The sequence below is a fragment of the Filicampus tigris genome, chromosome 10 (genome assembly GCF_054856515.1).
Source record: "Filicampus tigris isolate MCC_2025a chromosome 10, RoL_Ftig_1.0, whole genome shotgun sequence".
NCBI lineage: Eukaryota > Metazoa > Chordata > Actinopteri > Syngnathiformes > Syngnathidae > Filicampus > Filicampus tigris.
The window spans coordinates 2,314,749-2,337,500 of record NC_141226.1 but is presented as its reverse complement, the minus strand read 5'-3'; the positions used below and the strand labels follow the sequence as shown (position 1 = coordinate 2,337,500).

At 42.3% G+C, this 22,752-nt stretch overlaps 1 protein-coding gene across 1 annotated transcript in view; it reads left to right on the top strand.

Annotated features, from left to right (window-relative positions):
* LOC147140377 (glycogen debranching enzyme-like) overlaps window positions 1-22,752 on the top strand; it is an 88,143-nt gene that overhangs the window by 11,019 nt on the left and 54,372 nt on the right. The window contains 8 exon segments of the mRNA XM_086043091.1: window positions 370-478; window positions 480-548; window positions 975-1,020; window positions 1,023-1,178; window positions 7,606-7,787; window positions 14,503-14,614; window positions 19,173-19,299; window positions 20,926-21,028. Of these exon segments, the coding sequence (XP_085899217.1) occupies window positions 370-478; window positions 480-548; window positions 975-1,020; window positions 1,023-1,178; window positions 7,606-7,787; window positions 14,503-14,614; window positions 19,173-19,299; window positions 20,926-21,028 (904 nt within the window).

Sequence of the window (22,752 nt, the reverse complement as noted above, 5' to 3'; positions counted from 1 at the left end):
CACCCACGTGTACCATTACACCCCTAATAATATACACTTATATACATACACACACACACACATACACACTTAGAAATACTACATCATCGCCATTCATTCTAACACAGCCACTGCAAACAGAAATGCAATTCAGTCCAGCTGCAGGCGACTGCTCAGGATTTTTACGACAGTACGACACGATGTGCTATGTTGCTGGCGCTCGTGAGATATGTGGTTGACTTCAGGAGAAAACACTACCTCTTTTGTCCATATGGCGCCGCCATAATCAACGAAAACTTACCCGATGTTACCTTGTATAAAGATAATTTATGGAGACAGCGTCAACGGGTTGTACTCCAAACGAAAAATGCATTTTTTCCCCCCACACAGAGGCACAGAGAAATCTGGAGGAGGCTACATTGTTGTCAACCCAATTCTTCGTGTTGGAGCAGCAGAGAACCGTGTCCTCCCATTAGACTGCATCAGCATTCAGACCTATTTTATCCAAGTGTTTGGGTCACTTAGATGACTGGCCAGCCAGATTGCAAGTTGCAAAGGAGTCAGGGTATGTGTGTGATTTCTTTTTAAGCAGAACATTTTACCCAATGCATATGATACTTGAACTCCTCCACTTGAGGCAGTCTTTCATCACCGCCCTGGAGAGTGCAATGTACCCGTTTCCGACTGAAGACCATGATATCAGATTTGGAAGTGCTGATTTTAATCGCCTGCGCTTCACACTCGGCTGCGAAACCGCTCCAGTGAGGGTTGGAGATTGTGGTTTAATTAGCCAAACGTAAACAAAATCATCTGCTAAAAGAGATTAAATACTGAGGCCCATGTTTCCAATGTTTTTGAAGGGCAGTCACTGTTGCTTGAAAAACAGATTCATCATTACCCTTGATTTTGGTGCGTGTTTTTTTTTCCGGAAGTCTTGACAATCAAGCCGTACCATGTGATACGTGAACAATGCATATGTTTCTTTCATTTCCTAGGGTTACAACATGATCCACTTCACTCCTTTGCAGACGCTAGGAGAATCCAGTCATGTTACTCCTTGGCAGACCAGCTAACGTTTTAGCCCTGAGTTCAGCCCAGATGGCAAAACTATAGCTGGATAGATGTCGGGGCACTAGTGGAAAAGTTGAAGAAAGAATGGAACATATTGTGTATTACTGATGTGGTGTACAACCATACTGGTAGGTAACTGAATACGTGGTGATGTGTGTTATACTCAGTTAGGTCCAGAAGTATTTGGACATGCCGTATTTTTTGTTGATTTGCCTTCAATACACAATCACAAGGGTTTTATTATAAAATGAATCAGTTGATGGATAGAAAGGTTATTCCCAATATCCACAATCTCTGGAGAAGGTGGCGTATTCATTGTCAAAATCTACAATCGAGAGACACCTTCTTGAATGTAAATACATTTGGTTTGAACATGATGCAAACCATTGGAAACAGACAGTGTCTGTCAAAGGCAAGCATCATAACATATGAATGAATTACGGCGAGGAAAAGCATATTGGACCATAACAGCTTTTCTTTTTTTTAAGTCTTCTGTTGAAGGCATTTTTCAGACAGATGAAACCTAGATCAATTTGTAAAATTGCTTTCTTTCAAAGATTGAACAGTCTAAATATTCAGATTGTTTATTGATTATGGTAATTGAAATATTAGTCACAAAAAGCGTAATTTTAAAGTCATAAAACATTTTAGGAATCAATTTCATTGCAATCATTCCAAAACATAGCAATCTCGATATCACCATGGGCAACTTCTAATTTAAGATGAAGTATCTCATTCAATAGAAGGTTAAACTTTGTATTAGTGTTGTAGTTCTCTAGTTCAGTTTTGGTCTCGAGATCAGTCTTGAGACCAGTTTTTAAAAGTCCTGCTCTCGTCTCGGAATCAAAGGCATTTTTATTTTGTCTGGTCTCGGTCTCATACAGTGCGGAATCAGGATTTTTGATCAAGACCGGTCGAGACCAAGCTTGACATTTTTCATGGCTCATGACTCAGTTTTATTTCCGGTTCCGGCACCGCGCGAGTGGCAGCCCGCTACAGCAGCTCCGGCTCACCGGTGAGCCTTTTCGTGTGTTTTTGTTCCTTCCTATTACTCTACCTCATACCTTTTTCATATAGTTGATAGTCGTAACTTGCGTAGCAATGGACACCCAAACTGCGGTATTCTTGCTGCTGCTGGTGGCTATTTTTTGCGAGATCGTGTCCGGCGACTTGGCTCGGAGCCGCGCCCCCATTATTTACAGCCGGAATCAGCTGTTAGCACTCAGTGCTAACCGTGCGCCGGCTCCCGGGGCGAGACCCGATATCCCCCGTGAGCTGAGGAGGAAGAGACGGGGATCTCGTGCGGGGGTTAAAAGCCGGGAAAGGAGGAGACGATACCATCCCGTCTTCCCGTCTGTTATCATGGGGAATGTTAGATCGCTCCCCAACAAGATGGACGAACTAGCGGCGCTTACCCGGCATGAGAGTGACTTCCGGGAGGCTAGCCTGATGCTATTCACGGAGTCGTGGCTAACAGCGCTAACGCCAAACGCGGTCTTAGAATTGGACGGCTTCCAAATCATACGCGCGGACAGGACGCTGGAGAGTGGAAAAAGGAAAGGAGGAGGGTTGGCTGTGTTTGTGAACGATAGATGGTGTAATCCTGGGCACATCACGATTAAGGAGCAGCTTTGCAGCAGGGATATTGAGCTGCTAGCTGTTGGCATGAGGCCATTCTACATCCCGCGAGAGTTTAGTCATGTGATCGCGGTGACCGTCTACGTCCCACCAGCTGCCAGCGGCGACACAGCCTGTGATGTCTTGACTGCAGCAGTGAGCAGGCTACAAACACAGCACCCAAATGCCCTGATACTCATCTATGGTGACTTCAATCATGCCTCCCCTTCCTCCTCTCTGCCTTCATTCACACAGTATGTCACCTGCCACACCTGAGACAATGAAACACTGGACCTTTTCTATGCCAACACCAAGGAGGCATACACATCACTGCCCCTCCCCCCACTGGGCAAAGCTGATCACAACCTGGTGGCTCTCCAGTCTGTGTACAAACCTCTGGTCCGCAGGCAGCCAGCTGTGACCCGCACGGTTCAGAGATGGTCTGGAGAGGCCGAGGAGGCTTTAAAGGACTGCTTCAGCACAACTGTGTGGGAAGTATTCAGCGATGCTCACGGGGAAGACATTAGTAGTCTAACGGACACTGTTACAGACTATATAAATTTCTGCATGGAGAACACCATACCCACCAGGACAGTAAGGTGTTTCTCCAACAACAAACCCTGTATCACACCAGACATAAAAGCTCTCCTGAAGGAGAAGAGGAGGGCTTTTGCGTCAGGCAACATAGAGGAGCGGAAGACTGTGCAGCGCCAGCTGAGGAGGAGGATCAGAGAGGGGAAAGGATGGAGGAGCAGCTGCTGCAGAATAATGCCAGGGAAGTCTGGAGGGGCCTGAAGACCATCTCAGGCCACGGTCAACCCAAGACCCGGACTGGGGGGGACCTGCAGTGGGCAAATGAGCTGAACCTCTTTTTCAATAGGTTCGATCAGATGCCTGCCCCCACTCAGTCTCTTCTGCTGCGGCCTCCACCTACTCCTCCTGCTGGGTGTGTCACCCCCTCCCCCCTTTTCTCCACAGTCTCCAGCTCCCAGCTACACCAGATAGCCACCACTCCCTCCTGCCCAGCCTTGGCCTTCACAACATCTCAGGTGAAGAACCGGCTGAATAAGATGAAGGCGAGGAAGGCAGCGGGTCCAGATGGCATCAGCCCCCAGCTCCTCAAATCCTGCGCAGACCAGCTGTGTGGAATTGTCCAGCACATGTTCAACCTGAGCCTGAAGCTGGGCAGGGTCCCCCAGCTATGGAAAACATCCTGCCTGGTCCCGGTGCCAAAGAACCCCCACCCAAAGGAGCTCAACAGCTTCAGACCAGTGGCACTGATGTCTCACCTGATGAAGACCCTGGAGGGACTGGTCCTTGTCCACCTGCGCCCCCTGGTGAGCTCCTCAATGGACCCACTCCAGTTCGCATATCAGCCTGGCATCAGTGTGGATGATGCCATCATCTACCTCCTCCACACTTCACTCTCCCACCTAGAGAAGGCGGGGAGCACTGTGAGGATCATGTTCTTTGATTTCTCCAGTGCTTTCAACACCATCCAGCCACCCTACTGGGAGACAAGCTGGAGCGAGCGGGGGTGGCCCACCACCTCACCACATGGATCCAGGACTACCTCACAAACCGGCCACAGTATGTGAGTACACAGGACTGTGTGTCTGACGTGCTCCTCTGTAGCACGGGGGCCCCACAGGGAACTGTCTTGGCTCCCTTCCTGTTCACCCTCTACACCTCGGACTTCAACTACAACACCCCTACCTGTCACCTGCAGAAGTTCTCTGACGACTCTGCGATTGTCGGCCTCATCACAGGCGGAGATGATCGGGAGTACAGAAAACTAACTCAGGGTTTTGTGGACTGGTACCAGCAGAACCGCCACCTGATCAATGCGGGGAAATCCAAAGAAATGGTGGTGGATTTCGGTAGGCGCCAGCACTCTTCACCTGCACCAGTGCCGGGGAACAGATGTTGAGAGAGTCTCAACTTACAAGTACCTGGGTGTTTATCTGAACAATAAACTGGACTGGAGCGACAACACAGACGCCCTCTATAGGAAGAGTCAGAGCAGACTCTTCCTACTCAGGAGACTGAGGTCTTTTGGGGTTCAGGGGACACTCCTCAGGAACTTTTATGACTCGGTGGTTGCATTGGTCATCTTCCAGGGAGTGGTCACCTGGGCAGGCGGCGTCTCGGCCCGGGACAAGAAGTGGCTGGACAAACTGGTCAAGAGGGCCGGCTCTGTCCTGGGCTGCTCCCTGGACTCTGTGGACTCAGTGGGGGCAGGAGGATGTTGGCCAAGCTGTCATCAATGCTGGACAACCCGGACCACCCCCTCCAGGGCACCCTAACAGCACTCCACAGCTCCCTCAGTGACAGACTGTTACACCCTCGCTGTGCAAAGGAGAAATTCCGCCGTTCCTTCTTGCCTGCTGCTGTTAGACTCTTTAACAAGAACATTGTGTAGTCTCTACAAACTGGCGGACATTAGTGCAATTGTGCAGTCCTGCACCTGAGCTCATATCGTATAATACCCAATATTCCCCACTACTGTAATACCGTGCAATACTCAACATTCCCCACTACTGTTAGTCTAGTTTTATTTTTATCCAATGCTGTTCCTTACATTTCACTACAGCACTGCAGCACTGTCACTTACTTAGAGTATCTTTCCTCTGTACTATATACAGGCTAAAATGAATGTTCCTCATACTTTTTATATAGATGTATGTTGGTGTGTATATACATGTGTATATACACATGTTACTGCGTATATTTACATAGGTTTGATCCTGAATGTTTGCCGTCAATGTTATACATTAATGGCTACATTATGCCGCCGTCCCTGTGTGACCTATATCTTTGCTGCTGTAACACTGAAAATTTCCCCACTGTGGGTCAATAAAGGCATTCTTATCTTATATTATCTTATCTTAAAGAGTATGATTGCATATTTTGTAGAAGTTAAATAACTTTTTTTTTCAACTGTTTCTTTTCATTATACTATTTCAAAATCAACAGCAGAATTTGCAAACGTAATAAGAAAAAAAGATACTGCTCATTTAGTTGTTTTTTATGTGTGATTGTTCTTTGATATACACAGTCTTGGTCTTGTCTCAGTCTCGACCTCCGAAAATCTTGGTCTTGTCTCGAGCTCGTGCTAAAACTTTCTGTCAGTACTGTCTGACGCACTGGCGCACCGTGTCCCCAGTTGGAGCGCCTAGAGCGCGCACTGGCACTTTTTGGTGCACTCTGAATAACCGAACGGCGCATTTGAACAATGCTCTAAGTTTCGGAACGTTAGATTGAAGTGGATGAGAAGAACCTTATGCTTCCTTCATAATGGCGTAGAGGATGTCCATCCTTTACCCTCACCAGGGTCCAGAGTTGTACCACAGTTAGAAACACCTCAATAAGATGTAGCCATAATCCATACCACAGCAGATTAGGAATACATTTCAGATATAATGGATGATTCAAAAATAACTCCCTATTTTACAATAATATATAATGTATTCATATTTTTGTTATATTTATGCATGTCCCGTGATGTATGGTAATTAAGTTTGTTCTGGTTTGCTCTTCATGTCGATTTTTTTTTTTTTGTATCATTATTATCTTTTATTATTCTATTTAGTCTTTTTTGTTATATTTCTTGGAAGCCAAACTACTGTCAAGCCCTCTCTGCGGAAGACTGCCATATTCATTTGGCATTTGATGTTGGCTTGTTATGAAGATTGATCTGATCTCTTTAAAAGAATTCCTCTGGAGTGATGAAGTGTTATTTCACATTAGTAGGATTGTCAACCATCACAATTGCTACTACTGGGCGGGGAAAGATCCTCATATTACCTCTGTAAAAATGCAGAATTGGCCCAAGGTATGGTGTGGAATGACTTTGGACAGAATTGTGGGTCTCTTCATCGTTTGCAATAACATGAATTCTGAAAGGCTGAGTCATGAAATCTGGCCAGTTATCAGTACTTGGGAGATTACTGAAGATTTTATTTTCATGCAAGATGGCGCTCCTCCACATTTTGCTATTGTTGTTCTTCAATTGGTGAATGCCCACTTCCCTGGGAGGTGGCTAGGTTGTCGTGGTCCACATGTGTGGCCAGCCAGAAGTGCTGACTTAACACCCTGCAGCTTTTTTCTTTTTGGGTTGGTTAAAGGAGAAAGTCTACTTTACAAAAACAACCTCTTTGGAAGAACTTGAAAGCCCAAACTTTTTGTCTTTCATTCTATAAGAGTTTGTTTTGAAATCAGTGATTAGCGGTTCCGAATCGGCTTGAGAAGCTGATGGAAAATGTTGGTGCCCATATTGAATTTTAAATAAACCTCATTGCTATGCACGTTCTTAACATGTTTGTTTATTGTCAAAGTTATAGTTCATAAATAAATTCCACCACTACTTAAAAGTTGGGAGTTACTTTTGAGTCACCTTGTATATCTCAAGACAAGTTTATTTAAACAGCCCTTCATCACAAAATATTCTCAAATGGATTCACAAGCCCACAATTCACAGAGCTCAACAACACGCCCCTTATCTAACCTTTCATCTACATCCACTCTTCATTGTACTGTTAGCAAAAGGCCTATTTCTCTCAAATGTCGTTGACAAATCTATAGAAATCTGTGTGATGAGTACCTCCCCTAGGCCAAAATCCATCCAACTCAGGTGTGTGGCATATCAAGATGCTGATTAGACCAGTGATTCTCAACCAGTGTGCCATGGCACATTAATGGTCTAGGAAAATACACAAGGAAGAAAAGCCTACCCATGCGCACTGCTACATTGCGCTTTGCGCTTGACTTGCTCTGGGCACAAAAATAGGGCCCTGTGTGACTCTATGTACAGGAGATGTTGCACTGCGTTAGGCAAACGGTGTTCATACTAGACACTGACTAATTATGAATGAAAGTTTCAAATGTAGTTCTTTCTTTAGTGGGGATTTTCATCACAGTATATTTTCCTGTTTGCAGCCGCTAATAGCAAGTGGATCCGAGAGCATCCTGAATGTGGCTACAACCTGGTGAACTCTCCCCATCTTCGTCCAGCCTGGGTCTTGGACAGAGCTATATGGCATTTAACCACGAGAATCATAGACGGACGGTACAAGGACATTGGCCTTTCTGCTAATATCACCAATAAAAATCATCTGGATGTAAGTGCTCTATTGCTTTTTACACGTTGTTTTAGATTGTTGTCAAATTTCAAAAGGATCATGGACTGTTCAAATAACTGGGAAAATATTGGCACTTCAATGGTCATCCCTGTTTCTCCAGCTTAATTGGGGTCCACCTGTGGTAAATTCAGTTTTTGCACCTGTCTTTATAAGGTCCACAGTTGACAGTGCATGTCTGGACACAAAAAGCACAAAGTCAGAGGAATTCTCTGCAGACCTCTGAGACAGAATTGTTTTAAGTAACAGAGGAGGGTGCAGAAATATTTCTGCAGCACTGAAGGTTCCATCATCTGCAAATGGAAGAAGTTCGGAACCACCCAGACTCTTCGTAGAACTGGTTATTGTTTAAATTGAGTAATCGGGGGAGAAGGCTAGGTCATACTTTGCACATTGCACGTCCGCTGACTGAACGCGGTGTTTCAGGCTTCATTTCTGTACGTGTTCCATGAATGCGTATTAGTCCGTGCATGTATGTGCATGTATAATCAAAATTACGAAAGTGAAAACAAACATTTCCTATGGTTGTTGTAATATTCGGGTTCATGTCAATAGTTTTGAGACATCTGGCTGTCTGTTTATTCCTTAAAAATGAGAATTCTCAAAATTTGCTGACCTGAATCGGATTCAGCATGTATTTCACTTGCTGAAGACCAAACTGAGTGTAAAATGTCCCGAGAAAAAGCAGGAACTGAAGACAGTTGCATTAAGGCCTAGATCACATATGTCAAAGTCAAGGCCAAGGAGAAGGTTTTCTACGGCCCCTGGGATGATATTGCTTTATTATTAGATCCGGCCCGCAGCAAGCCGGTGTGGGTAGCAGATGTGATCGGGTCCTTCGCGCCTGCCGATGACGTCACGCTTTAAAATATATTGTAGCGTCTTCCAAGAACACAGACATAGTTTAATTATCACGTTTTTACTAGTCCAACTGGCTACTGTGGGCCGCATCCGACACCAATACAGTACGACAACCTATCAGTCAAAAAAGAGCAACGGCTCTACTCTTCGTCCACCTCCGCTACTCTCACTCGCATGCCCTCCCATCCAGCAACACGACTTGGCAAGACACAAATTTCACCACAACAGAGATAACCCAATTCGTTACACTATTTCTGTAATACATTTCTTTGCATCTATGTTTGCCACCCCCTGGCTGTTGTTATAATGAACATTACCGCTACTTTTGCGAGGATCGTCCTTCGGTCGTCTACGTGCCAACTGAAGACTTCACGTCACTTTTCGTGGCTTTCAGAATCGGATTGTGGTGAAAAGTTATTCGGAGTAAAACACGCTTTATTAAGTACTTACTAAATAAAGTACTTTATTAAATACTTCCTGTTACATATCTCACGTTGTTTTATTATTAGCAATTGTTGTCATTTGATAAATTCATTGAGTTTCGATGTAGTGCTGAGATGTCCCACACTGTGAGCAGGCATTGAACGCTCCTCGAGCGCTAAGTGTTGATAGTGAGAGACATGGTATCTTTTCTTTTTCCTCCTTCGACACAGCTAGCTAGTAGTTTGTTCGTGCCAGCAAACTCAGTAGATGCAGATTGCCCGTGTTTTACCACGTTTGTTGTTGCGTGTAAATGTTAAAAGGTGAATTTAATCACTGAGGTTCGTGTCAGGTAACTGCTGTATATAATAAGAAGAAGATTAAGGCAGCGGAGGCGTGCTCACTGTTTTTCCGCATTTGTCACTTCCCGTTGGTGCTCCAAGCGCTGATTTGCTAGCTAACAGGCAATCAGAGTGACCAAATGTCACGACTGGCCGATTCAACATGCGTAACCGCCCCCAAGACGCTTACAGACAGGTTACGACATTACGACGGTGGCCACTAAACCAAACAGACGGCGCATTCAGACGCCACGACGCTTCGCGACCTGCGACGTTGGTTTGGTCTATTAGGGCCTTTAGAGGCCTGACCAGAGATGAACTCCAGCCTCTGGTGATGTTTATGCGTTCCACCCTTTAGGCTGTAATTGATATTGATGATTATTGTCATGTCATGTCATCTTCCAAACCGCTTATCCTATACAGGGTCGCGGGGAGTTGCTGGAGCCTATCCCAGCCGTCAATGGGCGAAGGCAGACTACACCCCGAACTGGTCGCCAGCCAGTCGCAGGGCATGATGATTATTGAAAAGTGAAAGTTTGATTTATGATTCATTTGACCCACTGCTTTTGGTCCCTTAAAAAGTGGGAGACGCATATAAAACTAGTAATTCCTCTTGATGTGGATATCCTCAAATTAAAGCTCCAAGTCTGCAGTTCAAGCACATGACGTTATGAGCCAAAAAGATGAGAATTGTGTTCCTGTCCCACTATTTATGGACATGACTATTTCTGACATCTTATTACAAATCAAATGATGATAAGATGATGAAGGGTTACCAAAAATGACCAGACCATGACATTACCACCACCATGTTTGACGATTGGTATGATGTTCTTTTACTTCAATGTTGTGTTTACGTATGCCAGATGTAACCGTCCAAAAAGTTCAACTTTGTCTCGTCAGTCCATAAAATATTATCCAGAAAACCCTGAGAATCATTCAGATCTGTTTTGCAAACGTAGAACAAGCCTTTTTGATCACCAGTGGTTTTCAACATGGAACTCTGTCATAGATGTCATTTTTGCAGTCCCTTCCTTTTCATTGAGACATGAACACTGACCTTAACTGAAGGGAGAGAGGCCTACACTTCTTGAGCTGTTGTCCTGGGTTCCTTTGTGAACCCCCAGATGAGTGTCACTGTGCTCTTCGTGTCATTTTTATAGGTAGGCAAGTAGGCGTAGGCGATATGACGATATTAGATTAAGCGGTTTAACGTGTTCTCATAAAGCCGAAAGATCGTTTGATTCCCTGTTTGTTTGTGTAGCGGGAAGCTATAGCGGAAAGTATCACGATGCAGAGTGTCGGTTTGGCTTTTCCTCGGAGGAGAAAGCGCAAACCAGTTATTTGCAAAGTTTGCAGAGACACGGTTCGGACGTCAGCGCCGAAAGCCAAAGCAAAACGGACATCAGCTGGAGGCAGCCGCGAGCTGCAAGCTAACGCAACCCACGGTAACACAGTCATTTAACAAAGGCACTCCATATGAAGAAAACAAGCAAGCAGTGTAAAGAAGTAACTGAGGCTGTGACACATTACCTTGCTGAAGACATGATTCCCATTAAAACAGTGGAAAACGCGGGCTTTAAAAGACTCTTCAAAGTACTAGACCTGCGTTACGAGCTGTGTTTTTATGTTTACGTTTTGTTACCTTTTACGTTTACATTCACTGCACATTTTGATAAAAATTGCCACTATTCAAATAAAAAACCTGTTCAGAAAGTAGCTGGCTTAAAATGTCTTTTTTTTTCTTTTAGAGTTTTATATACATTTTAAATATATTTTATATGTTTAACATGAGGAAAATGGTCAGAAATGTGCAAATTAGTCTTAAAAAAAAGATGTAAAAAAAGAATCATGACACAATCGTGATCGTGATTTTATTTGTAAAAAATCGTGATATGATATCTTTGCCATACCGCCCAACCCTATAGGCAAGGTACTATTCTTGAACTGCTCTGGATCGAGGCATTTTGTTCCAGCTTTTTGAGATCTTTGCGCCGACTTCTTTTTGTCTTTTTGTTGATTGATCAGATATGCGGGTAATCAGGCTTGGATGTGGTTCGGGATGGGTACTGAGGACAGTACTCTTTTGGGGTATGGACTGATTTTGGGTTTGTACTACGGAGCATCGATTCACGTGCAATCAAATGGTGCCGTGTTTCGGTTCCAAAGCGCGATTGACTGTGCAAGAGAAGAAGAGTTGTTGATTTTCCATGCCGCACTTGAACGCAGCATTGCGCGCACACCAGCGTAATGACCACTCACACAGGTTTTTTTCACACATGCCAAAAAGACATTTCCAGGTTCGGAAGCGAGCAAGTATTGCCCGCCGCCAAGCCAAACAAATGCAGTTTATGAAGCTGTTGCAATGGTGAAGCCTCGTACTTCCTAGCATGCTTGATTGAGCTTGGTGGGTGGACTTCTTGGTGCTGGCGATGTCCCCGGGTGCCCACAGTGGGTGTGGGGCTGAAAGGTAGATCCCAGCCGCGTAGCCCACCTCTGCCCGGCAACTACATCGAGAGGTTCATCTTCTGTCCTCCACGTAATTGAATCATCCTGGACGGTGCGCGGCTTTACCCTCGTTACAATCAACCAGGCATGTCCAGCTCCAGTCCACAAGGGCTGCTGTCCTGCCTGTTTTTCATCTGCTACACACCTAATTCAAATGAAGAAGCAAGATACCGATCCTGATCATTTGAATCAGGTGTGTTGCAGCAGTGAGTGATGGAAAACAGGCAGGACAGCGGCCCTTGAGGACTTAGTTTATGACATCCCTGCAATATACATTATATACATTGTGTTTCAGGTGATCATATTTATAATTTCATTGGGATGGACGATATGGGCAAACAAAAAATATCTTGATATTTTTTTCAAAAAACTCGATCAGGATAATTTGACAATATTCTACAAAAAATATTTTAAATCTGCACTTGCTTCACAGACCAATTGTGGATAGATGGCGTTTGTGAACAACATCTCTTTTAAATTGCTAAATACAGCTTCTGCAAAACATAATGATATTCTACGACAATATTTAACAATAAAAAAAATTATGTATTGACTTACATTGATTTTTGGGAAAACTGTATTTATGTCATTTAAATGTCTCTGCTGTTATTACATAATGATGTGACATTTTCAGCTGGAGTAAGGACTGGTGTACCACTGGCAAGCAATCAGAATGAAAAAAAGGTGTTAACTCCAGCAATCAGAATGAGAAAAAAAATGTATTTGATATGTGACGTGTGACAAAGTGTCACCCTGCGAGAGAAAAAAAGGATGTCATGACAACACCCATTTTCATACATTGGCCACCGTATTCAGAATAAAGTTGAAGAACAAAGCTGCAACTTACCGAAAAGTGCATTTTCCCACTCATTCATCACTGTGTTATGCACACTTGTGACTTTATTCATGTTTGGCTGTATGCTGGCGTCACACAAATAAGCCGCCGTAGTTTGCGCAACATGCCTCAGGACTACAGGCTAGTTGTGAATGATCCGGAATAAAAGCATGTAAACTGAATGTTAACCGAACATCCAGACTGTCACGTTTGACTTGCTCGCTAAAGTACTGGGCGTGTGTGTGCGTGAGTGTGTTTGTTGGCTCAATTCGGCGACTGTTTTCTGATTGTGTGTGTGTTTACTAAGCTTTTGTTTAGTATGCTTGCGCGGTCGCCTAGTTTTCCTCGTAATCCATATGGCCCGTGGTGGAACAGCATTGCTTTTCCCGGTGATCGTTTCGGCACATCGAACAATGTTATTCGCACCAACGTCAGTTTTGTCAAGCTCAAACCATTTACAGACTACGGACGACGTGGACTTGCGCCTTGCTATTATTCCCCGCTGGACTCTCCTCCATACTTGAAACGAAGCGACTGCAGTGCGGACAGAGTCACGTGACTGGGTCCTGCCCGCTGATTTGACGAGTGATTATCACTTCCTTCCTTGAGCCTTCCTGTGTGGAGTTTGTATGTTCTCTCTGTGCCTGTGGGTTTTTCCCGGTACCCCAGTTTCCTCCCACATTCCAAAAACTTGCATGGTAGGTTGATGGAACACTTTAAATCAGGGGTGTCAAATTCAATTTTTGTCGGGGCCCACGTCATAATTATGGTGTCCCTTGGAGGACCGTTATGACTGTGAACCCATAGAAATGTATGATCGCCTTATATGATCACATATACTCAAGAAATTGATGGATAGCTAGTTTCAAAATTTGAAACCGGTAAGTAACTGTTTGTTCAGATATTTTAAAGGGGAGGATTGGTCACAAATTGGTCACAAATAACCCCCAGTCTTGTCCAATGACAGCTGTGATAGGCTCCAGCATATCCATGACCCTAGTGACGATAAGCAGTTCAGAGAATGGATGGATGGATGCATGGATAATACTAAAACTAAACTAAAACAAAGCGTTTTTGAATAAAAATAAACACTAATAAATCTTACAAATCTGCACGAAAAACTAATTTCAAATCATGTTAAAGTCAAAATAAAATAACAACTAACTCATGAAAAATCCAAATCCAAATTATAACCCTGGTTTTCAGTGGCCATAGAGCCGGGCCCAACCGCAAATAGTGAAAATCTGCGAATAGTCAATGCTCATTATAATTTCCAGGACAAAAAAGGAAAATCTAAATATGCGAATAAGCAAGGGATTGGATTAAAAAAGTATATTATTTGCCTATGTCTGGCCCTCAAGTATGTAAATAAAACTGTTTGATTAATTAACAAATATATATTTTTTAATTTTGGATGGATGGATGAATGTATATTATATTATATTTTTATTCAGGTGCTGGAATGAAGTAATTCTGTTTCCATTTATTTCAGTAGTAGACATTGCTTCGATCTGCTAACTTTTTGATTAACAAACTGACTTAGGACGAATTTAGTTTTTTTTTTTTTAACCAAGCTTCCAACTGTATGTTGTTTGACCACTGAAAGTATACAATTTTATTATATATATATCTTTTAGCTAGACAATGGTGTGTACAATGAATTTCCATTTCACAAGGACTATAAAAGTGCCTTTTGTAAATGAGTGTGTGTTTGTTTTGTTTGTGTTATCAGGAGATCCGAAGTGTGCTGTGGCAGGATGTGTATCCTCAGATCAAACTGTGGGAGTTCTACCAAGTCAAAGTGGACAATGCTGTGGAGCAGTTCAGAACTCTCTTACAAAATGGTCTGTACAACTGTTCAGCTGAGATATACAGTATACACTCTCTTTCAGAAGTAATGAAACAGTAAGCCCAAATCCTTTATTTTCGCTAGAGATTGAAACCATTTGGCTTTGACATCAAAACATGACTATGAGGCAAGAGATCAAAAGTCTAGCTTATATTTTATTTCCTTTTATTCTTACTTTGTGTTGTAGTCCTCTCAGTTTTCATGTGAGCAAAATTATTGGAACACATGACTGCTTGGTGTTATGTTGCCCAGGTGTGCCCCCAGAGCATTTCCTATTCAAACAATTAAGGACAGAGCGATTTGATGTACTGTATTATGATTATAAAGTACAGATAGTAAATTTGGCCAAACCAAACAGCGTCCTTGTGTTTTGGATTCTTTGGAGTCCTTTCCGTTTAATAGTAATTAATAAGCTTCTTAATAATCCTATCGCCAGCAATTGTCTATTTCTTAGGAGCCATTCTGTTGCTGAAGTCACTAACAGTTTTTTGCGTGTCAGCTGTCATAAAATACAGCTGGTTTGAAGCCGAAAGAAAGGAAACGCGCGTCACAAACAGCACTTCACTTAGAAGAAGAGGACGGAAATCGGAAGTACGGCACACAAAACAACTCCGTCCCGATCGCACCCTGGAACCCTTTTTTTCCATGGAGGAATTATGTCAACAAGCACCACATAAGATCATTATTTTATTTATGTCGACAGTCTGGCATGCACTACCCACAATGTCATGACTCATCCTTATTTTGAAGCAGATGCAACGCCTCCTCTACTCCATAAGACTTTTAAAAAATTTTTTATTGATCATGCTGACCAGCAGCGTTTCCAGATGTAACCTTTGATTACTATAGAAACCTGGCGACGCTGTCCCAGCGCAAAGTGTGTAAGAGTAAGTAGAACTTCAAATTGACTGGGGTGCTGGAGTTGAAGGAATAATGACTCATGTGCTGTCAAGTGATTAAAATATTTAATCGTGATTAATCACAATTTTTCATAGTTAACTCATAGTTAATTGCACATTTTTTTAATTGTGAAAAAAATCCCTTGACTTTTCTGTCCCATTGTTTTATCAAATTTAAAATTTAATAGCCTTTAACATGAATAAGAGGATTCGTTTTCTTATGCAAATTTTATTGAAAGGGGAAGTCAACCCAAACATATTTTTTTCCAGAATATGTTCTTTGCAGGCCCACTAGTTGAAACAAGGTTTCTGTTTTCTGAAGCTGAGCCATTATTGGCCGTTATCAGAGCCCTGAGCAGTTGTTTTGTCATTTTCAGTGGACAGAAGTGACAAAATGGCCGCCCCCTGAGATGGCTAAAAACGGGTGCATTTTGCTGCTTAACTCATTTTCCAACCTCAACTGGGAGTGTCATTACTAAGTTTGAATCCTTCATTTTGAAGAATTGTTCACTTGCTGATGAACTGCTAGTTGTTGTGAAGTGAGTTGAGTTGAGTTCACTGCCCCTTACAGTGCAGTCAATGCACAATAGCAGCTGAATGAAGGCTTGTATTGTGAAAAATGTGTGGTCACGTATCTCAAGGCACAACTTTATATATACAGTGAATGGTAAGCGGTCGTAATCAACTTGTATGTCTGTGAGATAAATTGTATTTTACCACCATCCATCCATTCTTTATCCATTTTCCTCCACTTATCCAAGGTTGAGTCATGGAGGCAGCAGCTTTAATAGGGAAGCCCAGACTTCCCCCTCCCCAGCCACTTCATCCAGTTCTTCCGGGGTACCCCGAGGCATTCCCCAGCCAACCGGGAGACATAGTCTCTCCAGCGTGGCCTGGCCTCCTCCCAGTGGGTCGTTCCCAGAGCCCCTCATCAGGGAGGCGTCCAGGAGGCATCCTGATCAGATGCCTGATCCACCTTATCTAATGTCTCTTGATGCCGAGGAGAAGCGGCTCTTTGCTAAGGCCCTCCCGGTTGACCGAGGTTTTCACATTATCTCTAAGGATAAGCCAGACATTCTTTCAGTTACGACCCGCAGCTCGTCCGGTGCATTTTAGGTGACCAGTAAATTGAGAGCTTTGTCTTTCGGCCCACCCCCTTCTTCAAAGACTGATACAGTCTAAATCACTGCACAAATCCGCCTGTTGATGTTTTTCTCCATCCTCCCCTCACTCATGGAACTTGAACCCCTCCATTTGGTGTAGGACCTCACCCGAAGAGGACAGTCAACCCTTTTCCAACTGGTGCTGATTTTCATATGTCAAATCACCCAGTGGGTTTACCCAAGCAAATTTCGATTTGAATGAAACTTGCTGTATTTGTTGATAGTGATGGCACAACACAAAATCTCACATTTTAGGTCAATCAGAGCAGGGGTTTGCGAGCTACAGCCCACCGAATCACATGACCTTAACAATATTTTTCAGGAAATGTGATCTCTCTAACAGAAAAGTTTCAGAGATGGAATTGTTTTTTGTTTCGCAGCAGTAGGAGTAAGAAGTATCCATACACTCAGTTATTCAATGAATATTCATTGAAAGTTGAATATTCATTGAATATTCATTGAACCTTGAATATTTCTTCAATATTCTATGAATATTCTTTGAATATCTGAGGGTATGGATACTTTGACTCCTTATTGCTGCTAAACAAAAAATATTTACATTTCTGCAACTTGTCCATGACTTAGAGCAGTGGCCCCCAACCTTTTTTCTGCCACGGACCGGTTCATACAAGTCTCTATCGTCCGCAGCCCGTCCCGTAACTATTCACCATCAGCAGGGGAGGGGTGGCTGGGGGCTTTGGAGGGTCGAATACTGCACAATACGTCTGTTTGTTTTACTCATTTGCTCGCGATATTAGCAATATTAGCGTTACGTGACGGAGATGCTAGCTTGTGCATGCCTTGTTTTATATTAATAAAGTCAGCCAATCTAACACACGACGTGCTGCCAACTGTACAGCTTTATTAAACTTCTCTATATAAACTACTGCATCTCACATAGAACAACAGAACATATCACTCACCCGTAATATGAGCCAATCATATTCGTGTGCACTACAGGGACCACTCGGAAAACATAAATTCAAACAATATTACAGTGCATTTAATATTTGTGTTACGCGACGGAGACAACTTACCTTCACCGTCAGCGGGGGGTCAGGTGCTGCGGGCCAGTCCAAAGCGGCCCGGTACCGGTCCGCGGCCTGGTGGTTGGGAACCCCTGTTTTAGAGAACATTTGAGAGATTACATTTAATTTAAAATGTTCTTAAATTCATGTGATTCATTCAAATTATAGGTCAAAAGGTAAAGTTATTAAAATATGCACCAATTTTCTAAATGATTGCAGATTTGGAATTCTTGTTTGAATTCTCTTCCCAACAATACATGTTTTGTCTAGATTGACTCAATAGTTTCTGAGATATAAGTGGTCAAAGCAAGGTGGCCACACCCCCTTTTGCCAGAAAATATTAAAATTCAGTGAGCCGTCGCTCCCAAACCCCTGCTCGGATTGACCTAATATTTGAGATTTAGTGTTGTCACTATCACTATCAACAAGTACAGCAAGTTTCATTCCCCCCACCCAACCATTTCACACTGGGCTGCGAACCACTCCAGTGATGTGGAGGTCACGACTGGCTGATGCAGAACTTATGCCACCAAACCCAAGTCCCTCTACGCCTTGACTGCACCTACAGATTTTGTCCATAAAAGTTATCAACAGAATCAATGACAAAGGGCAGCCTTGGCGGAGTCCAACCCTCACTTGTTATGAATCAGACCACAATCTGAGATCGGTTGTACAGGGACTGAACAGCCCGTATCAAGGGATTCGGTACCCCATACTCCCGAAGCAGCGCTGCGGAGCTCACCGAGGGACATGATCAAATGTCTTCTCCAAGTCCACGAAACTCATGTAGACTGGTTGGGCGAACTCCCATGCATTCTTGAGGTCTCTGCCGATGGTGCAGAGCTGGTCCACTGTTCCACGGCCAGGACAAAAACCGCATTGCTCCTCTTGAATCTGAGATTTGACTGCCTGACAGACCCTACTGTCCAGCACCCCTCAATAGACCTTACCAGGGAGGCTAAGGACTATGATCCCCGTGTTGTTGGAGCACACCCTCCTGTTCCCCTTCTTAGAAAGGGGACCACCACCCTGGTCTGCTAATCCAGAGGCATGTCCACCCAATGTTGCAGAGGCGTGTCAACCAGAACAGCCCGACAACATCCAGAGTCTTTAGGAATTTCGTGTGTGGGGACTTGTCACCAAGGAGCTTTTTAACCACCTTAGTGACCTCAACCACAACAATAAGTGAGCTCACCTGAAAGACCCCAAACTTTGCTTCCTCATGTGAAGAAGGCTTGTCGTTCGAATTCAGGAGGTCTTTGAAGTATTACCCATCCATCCATCCATCCATCCATAGCGAGAGATCCAGACTTTTCTCTTGCTGTCCTCCACAGCCAGCTCTTCCAATGGGATGCAGAGGTGTTCCCAGCATATTCGAGAGACAGTCTTTCCAATGTGTCCTGAGTTTTGTGTCTCAAAAATCTGATTGTTATGTGTCACATGTACCATGTCTGTATTTTAAGGTGCGAAACCAGACCATAATAAGACTGGAGGGAAAAATGGCCTTATCATCATCCAGGACCCTGGTTGGCGGCGTTATGGCAACTCAGTGGACATGAACTCTGCCCTTGAAACATTTGTACCTCACAGGTAAGTCAAACTTTAACACAGTTCATTGTATAACTCTACTTGCGAAAACAAATACACAAATATAAAATTTCTGTGTTTTTCTTTTCTTCATTTTTTGTTTGTTCAATGTGTTGAAGAATGATTAAATTCATGTCATTTCTATTAATATATTTATTTTTTTACACAAACTTTCAAGCCGAAAGACATTTCTAACATGTGCACATTTAGAAAACTATGGATATCCATTTGCACATACATCTTGAAACTGATATTTCCAAAAATATTGTGAGTACGTTGCATAGTTTACATGCCTCTTTTGTCATATTGAACTTTGTAAAGTGAAACACATCAATGCATGTAGTTATCTTATTTATGGACCTGTATGTCATTTTCAAAGCATATTTTTAAATGAATTAAAAACAATTTGAATATGATTTAAACATGACTATATTAACAATATTACTATAAATATGTGTTATGGTTAAATGGTATAAAAATAAATAGATCAATCAATAAATACTTTTCTTTTAATGTTTGTGAATGTAAATGACTTTTTATGGACTGTGTCCTGTCACCTAACATGAGTGTAAATAATAGCATAGAAATAGTATTCCTTCAGTTATGTGGATATAAATATATGATATATTTCCAAGTAATACAGTACTGAATACCAGCAGCAGTAATTAAACATGAGATATAATTTAATTTTATAAATAAATGGTAAATGGGCATTTATACTGCTTTTCCACCTTCAGGCACACTTCAAAGTATTTCAGCGTCATCTCATTATTCACCGACTCATGGCAATGTAAATGTGACTGAAACATAAAAAAAGGAAAAGAAAAATATAAAAAATATGTACATATGTAGTGATGCATTTGTAAGTGAAGTTACGTACTGTATTTGATCATATTTTTAAACTTTAAATTATACTTACAAATCTCCTTTTCTGCAATTGAGCTCTGGCTTTTTAAACTGACTGCAGTATTAATTTTTTCAAGTTATATGTATTAATTTTCTATATCCATATGGCTTATAAGGCTTTAAAACAAAAAAGCTTTTCTGTTTATTAAAAAATATATATATAAAGTGACCACGTTGTTCTCCAAACAATGCCATTGTTTATATATATATAGCAAAGTCACATAATTTATTGATTTCCTCTATAAAATGGCCTTAAGATAACATAAGATAAAATTATTTGCCTTTGTCACTTTAAATATTGTCAGACAACATTCACCAGTGTAATGAGGTTCAGCTTGCCAAAAAAAACATTTTGTGGATATTTTGTATCAATATGTAATTCATGTGTCTGGGGCTACAGTTTATGAATGTTTAATATGATGTGATGTAGGTGAGTGTCAACATTACTGAGCTGTGCTCTCTACTGAAAATCTTGTATTAATTATCACAGACAATGTGTCACGTAATGAGAATAAATTAATATACTGTCCAAAAGATAAATATTACTCTGACTGCCACCTTCCTGTCTTCTTTGTATTTGATTCTTATATTATTGTTGGAAAACAGATTACAGAATGCCAAAACTCCGCAGTGCACCTCTCATTTTCTTGTATCTGCATGCCACTGTCATGAAGCAATGAATTTGTTGATTTGTAAGAATAATTGTTTATACTGTTCTTACAGCTTTTCCCCACAGCACATAGAGGAATGCTGCCATTTGTTGCGACAGAAACTGAACCAGCTTAACGAGGAACAACTCCACATTGTGCATCAGCATCAAGAACAGGTAGAGTAACATACTGTCGTATGTTTCTAAGGTAAGATAAGGCAATGTTTCTTAAATGAATGAGGAGAAAGTATGGTTGTAAAGCATACCGTATGAGTAGACATCATGGACAGCTATCACATCCAGCACATCAACAGTCAAATGCCACATCAAAGTCACTGGCGCTGCGAGATGCACAGATGGTTGCTTTTTATTGAGTTTACATACTGCTTAGTTTGAACAGTGCACAGCACTGTTTTTCTGAAATCCACAGGAATGCAAATATGTTCCAGCCAAAGCTAGTTCATTACACTTGTTCTCTTCTGTCCATCTTAAAAAATTCTGAAACAAAAACATCAACCTGTGTTTTCGGCGTTGTCAAAGTGTGTTTATTGTCCCGCACTCATGTACAAATCATCAAATTCTGGACTGAACTGGACTAACAATTACAACTTTTCAAATATCTGCAACTTTCTCCAACTTCCACTTTCTGTGAGTGAGTGAGTGTCTCAGCTCAACTGGAAGCTCACTTTAACTTCAACAATCTGTTAGAACCATTCCGTGTAATTTTTAATTGAATAGGAACTGCAATCTTTCAGTTCTGCCTCACATCAACTGTTCAATGTCAAAATCAGAGTGTGTTTTGGTCACTTTTAAATAGAGATAGACCGATTATCGGAGCCGATATTTGGCATTTTGCCGATTATCGGCATCTGCCTTTTTTCTTTTCATTCTAAGGCTGATAAATTAAAAGCTGGTTTATTGCAGCTTGCTGTGGCATGGTTCTCTCTCTCGCTCTCTCTGTGCTGCGCAACTGGCCCTGCCTCCAAAGCAGATTGACCCGCCCACAGCACCATCTGATTGGTTCCTTGTGCAGTGGGTAACAGCCAATCAGCGTAAAGCTGCCTGTGTCTCTCTCTCATCCAGCTCAAGGCACAGCACTCGCTACTTGAGCAGCACAGCACAGGAGAAATTCAAGCTATTAAACAGACTTTGAGGAAATGTTAATAAATGTCAGTCTACTAACTAACAACTGACAACCACTTGTAACATTAGTATCAGCCCTTCTATGTCTTATAACAAGGGGCAGTTCTGCTTGCCACGGTAAGATGTCTTGCCTTGAAGCTAACCGCTCCATCATTGTCACAATGCAGAGGTGAAAGCTTTGTAAACGACATGGCTCCGGAGAGCAGTGAAGTTGCTGACAGGGAAATGTTGATAAAAGTAAGAAGGGAGAGAGTGCGTGACTGTGTGTAACCCACGTCACGAAAAGCTAAACTCGACTATACTTTATAGAGCACTTTAAAACAACCACCGCTCCATACAAAGTAGTGCTGTACATGGTGCCAAAATTGACAGCAAAGTACTGTAAGTGAAAGTCCGGTCACATGCATTTAGAGCAAAAAGTGGCACTTTTTCTGCTTCCACAGAAAGTCAGAACACCCACAAAAAGCAATGGAGATAAGACAGCCGTGTTGATGAGATTGTTTTTCTGGCTCGTAGCTGCGTTGAGGATGCACTTTTCTGTTTTTGAACTTTAAAACAAAGATGTGTGAAGGATAAACATTACAGTTATAGTGGATTTTTAGAAAACTATTTACTGTAGTAAACTTTAAGGAGATGTTTGTTTTCATTGAAGTATAAGACATGCATCTGAGCCTGGGAGCTCACGAGACTTTTTGTTAGACTTCTAAAAATTCTAAAAAAGCTTTCAAATGTTGTAAATCACTAAAGTTTTTTAATGT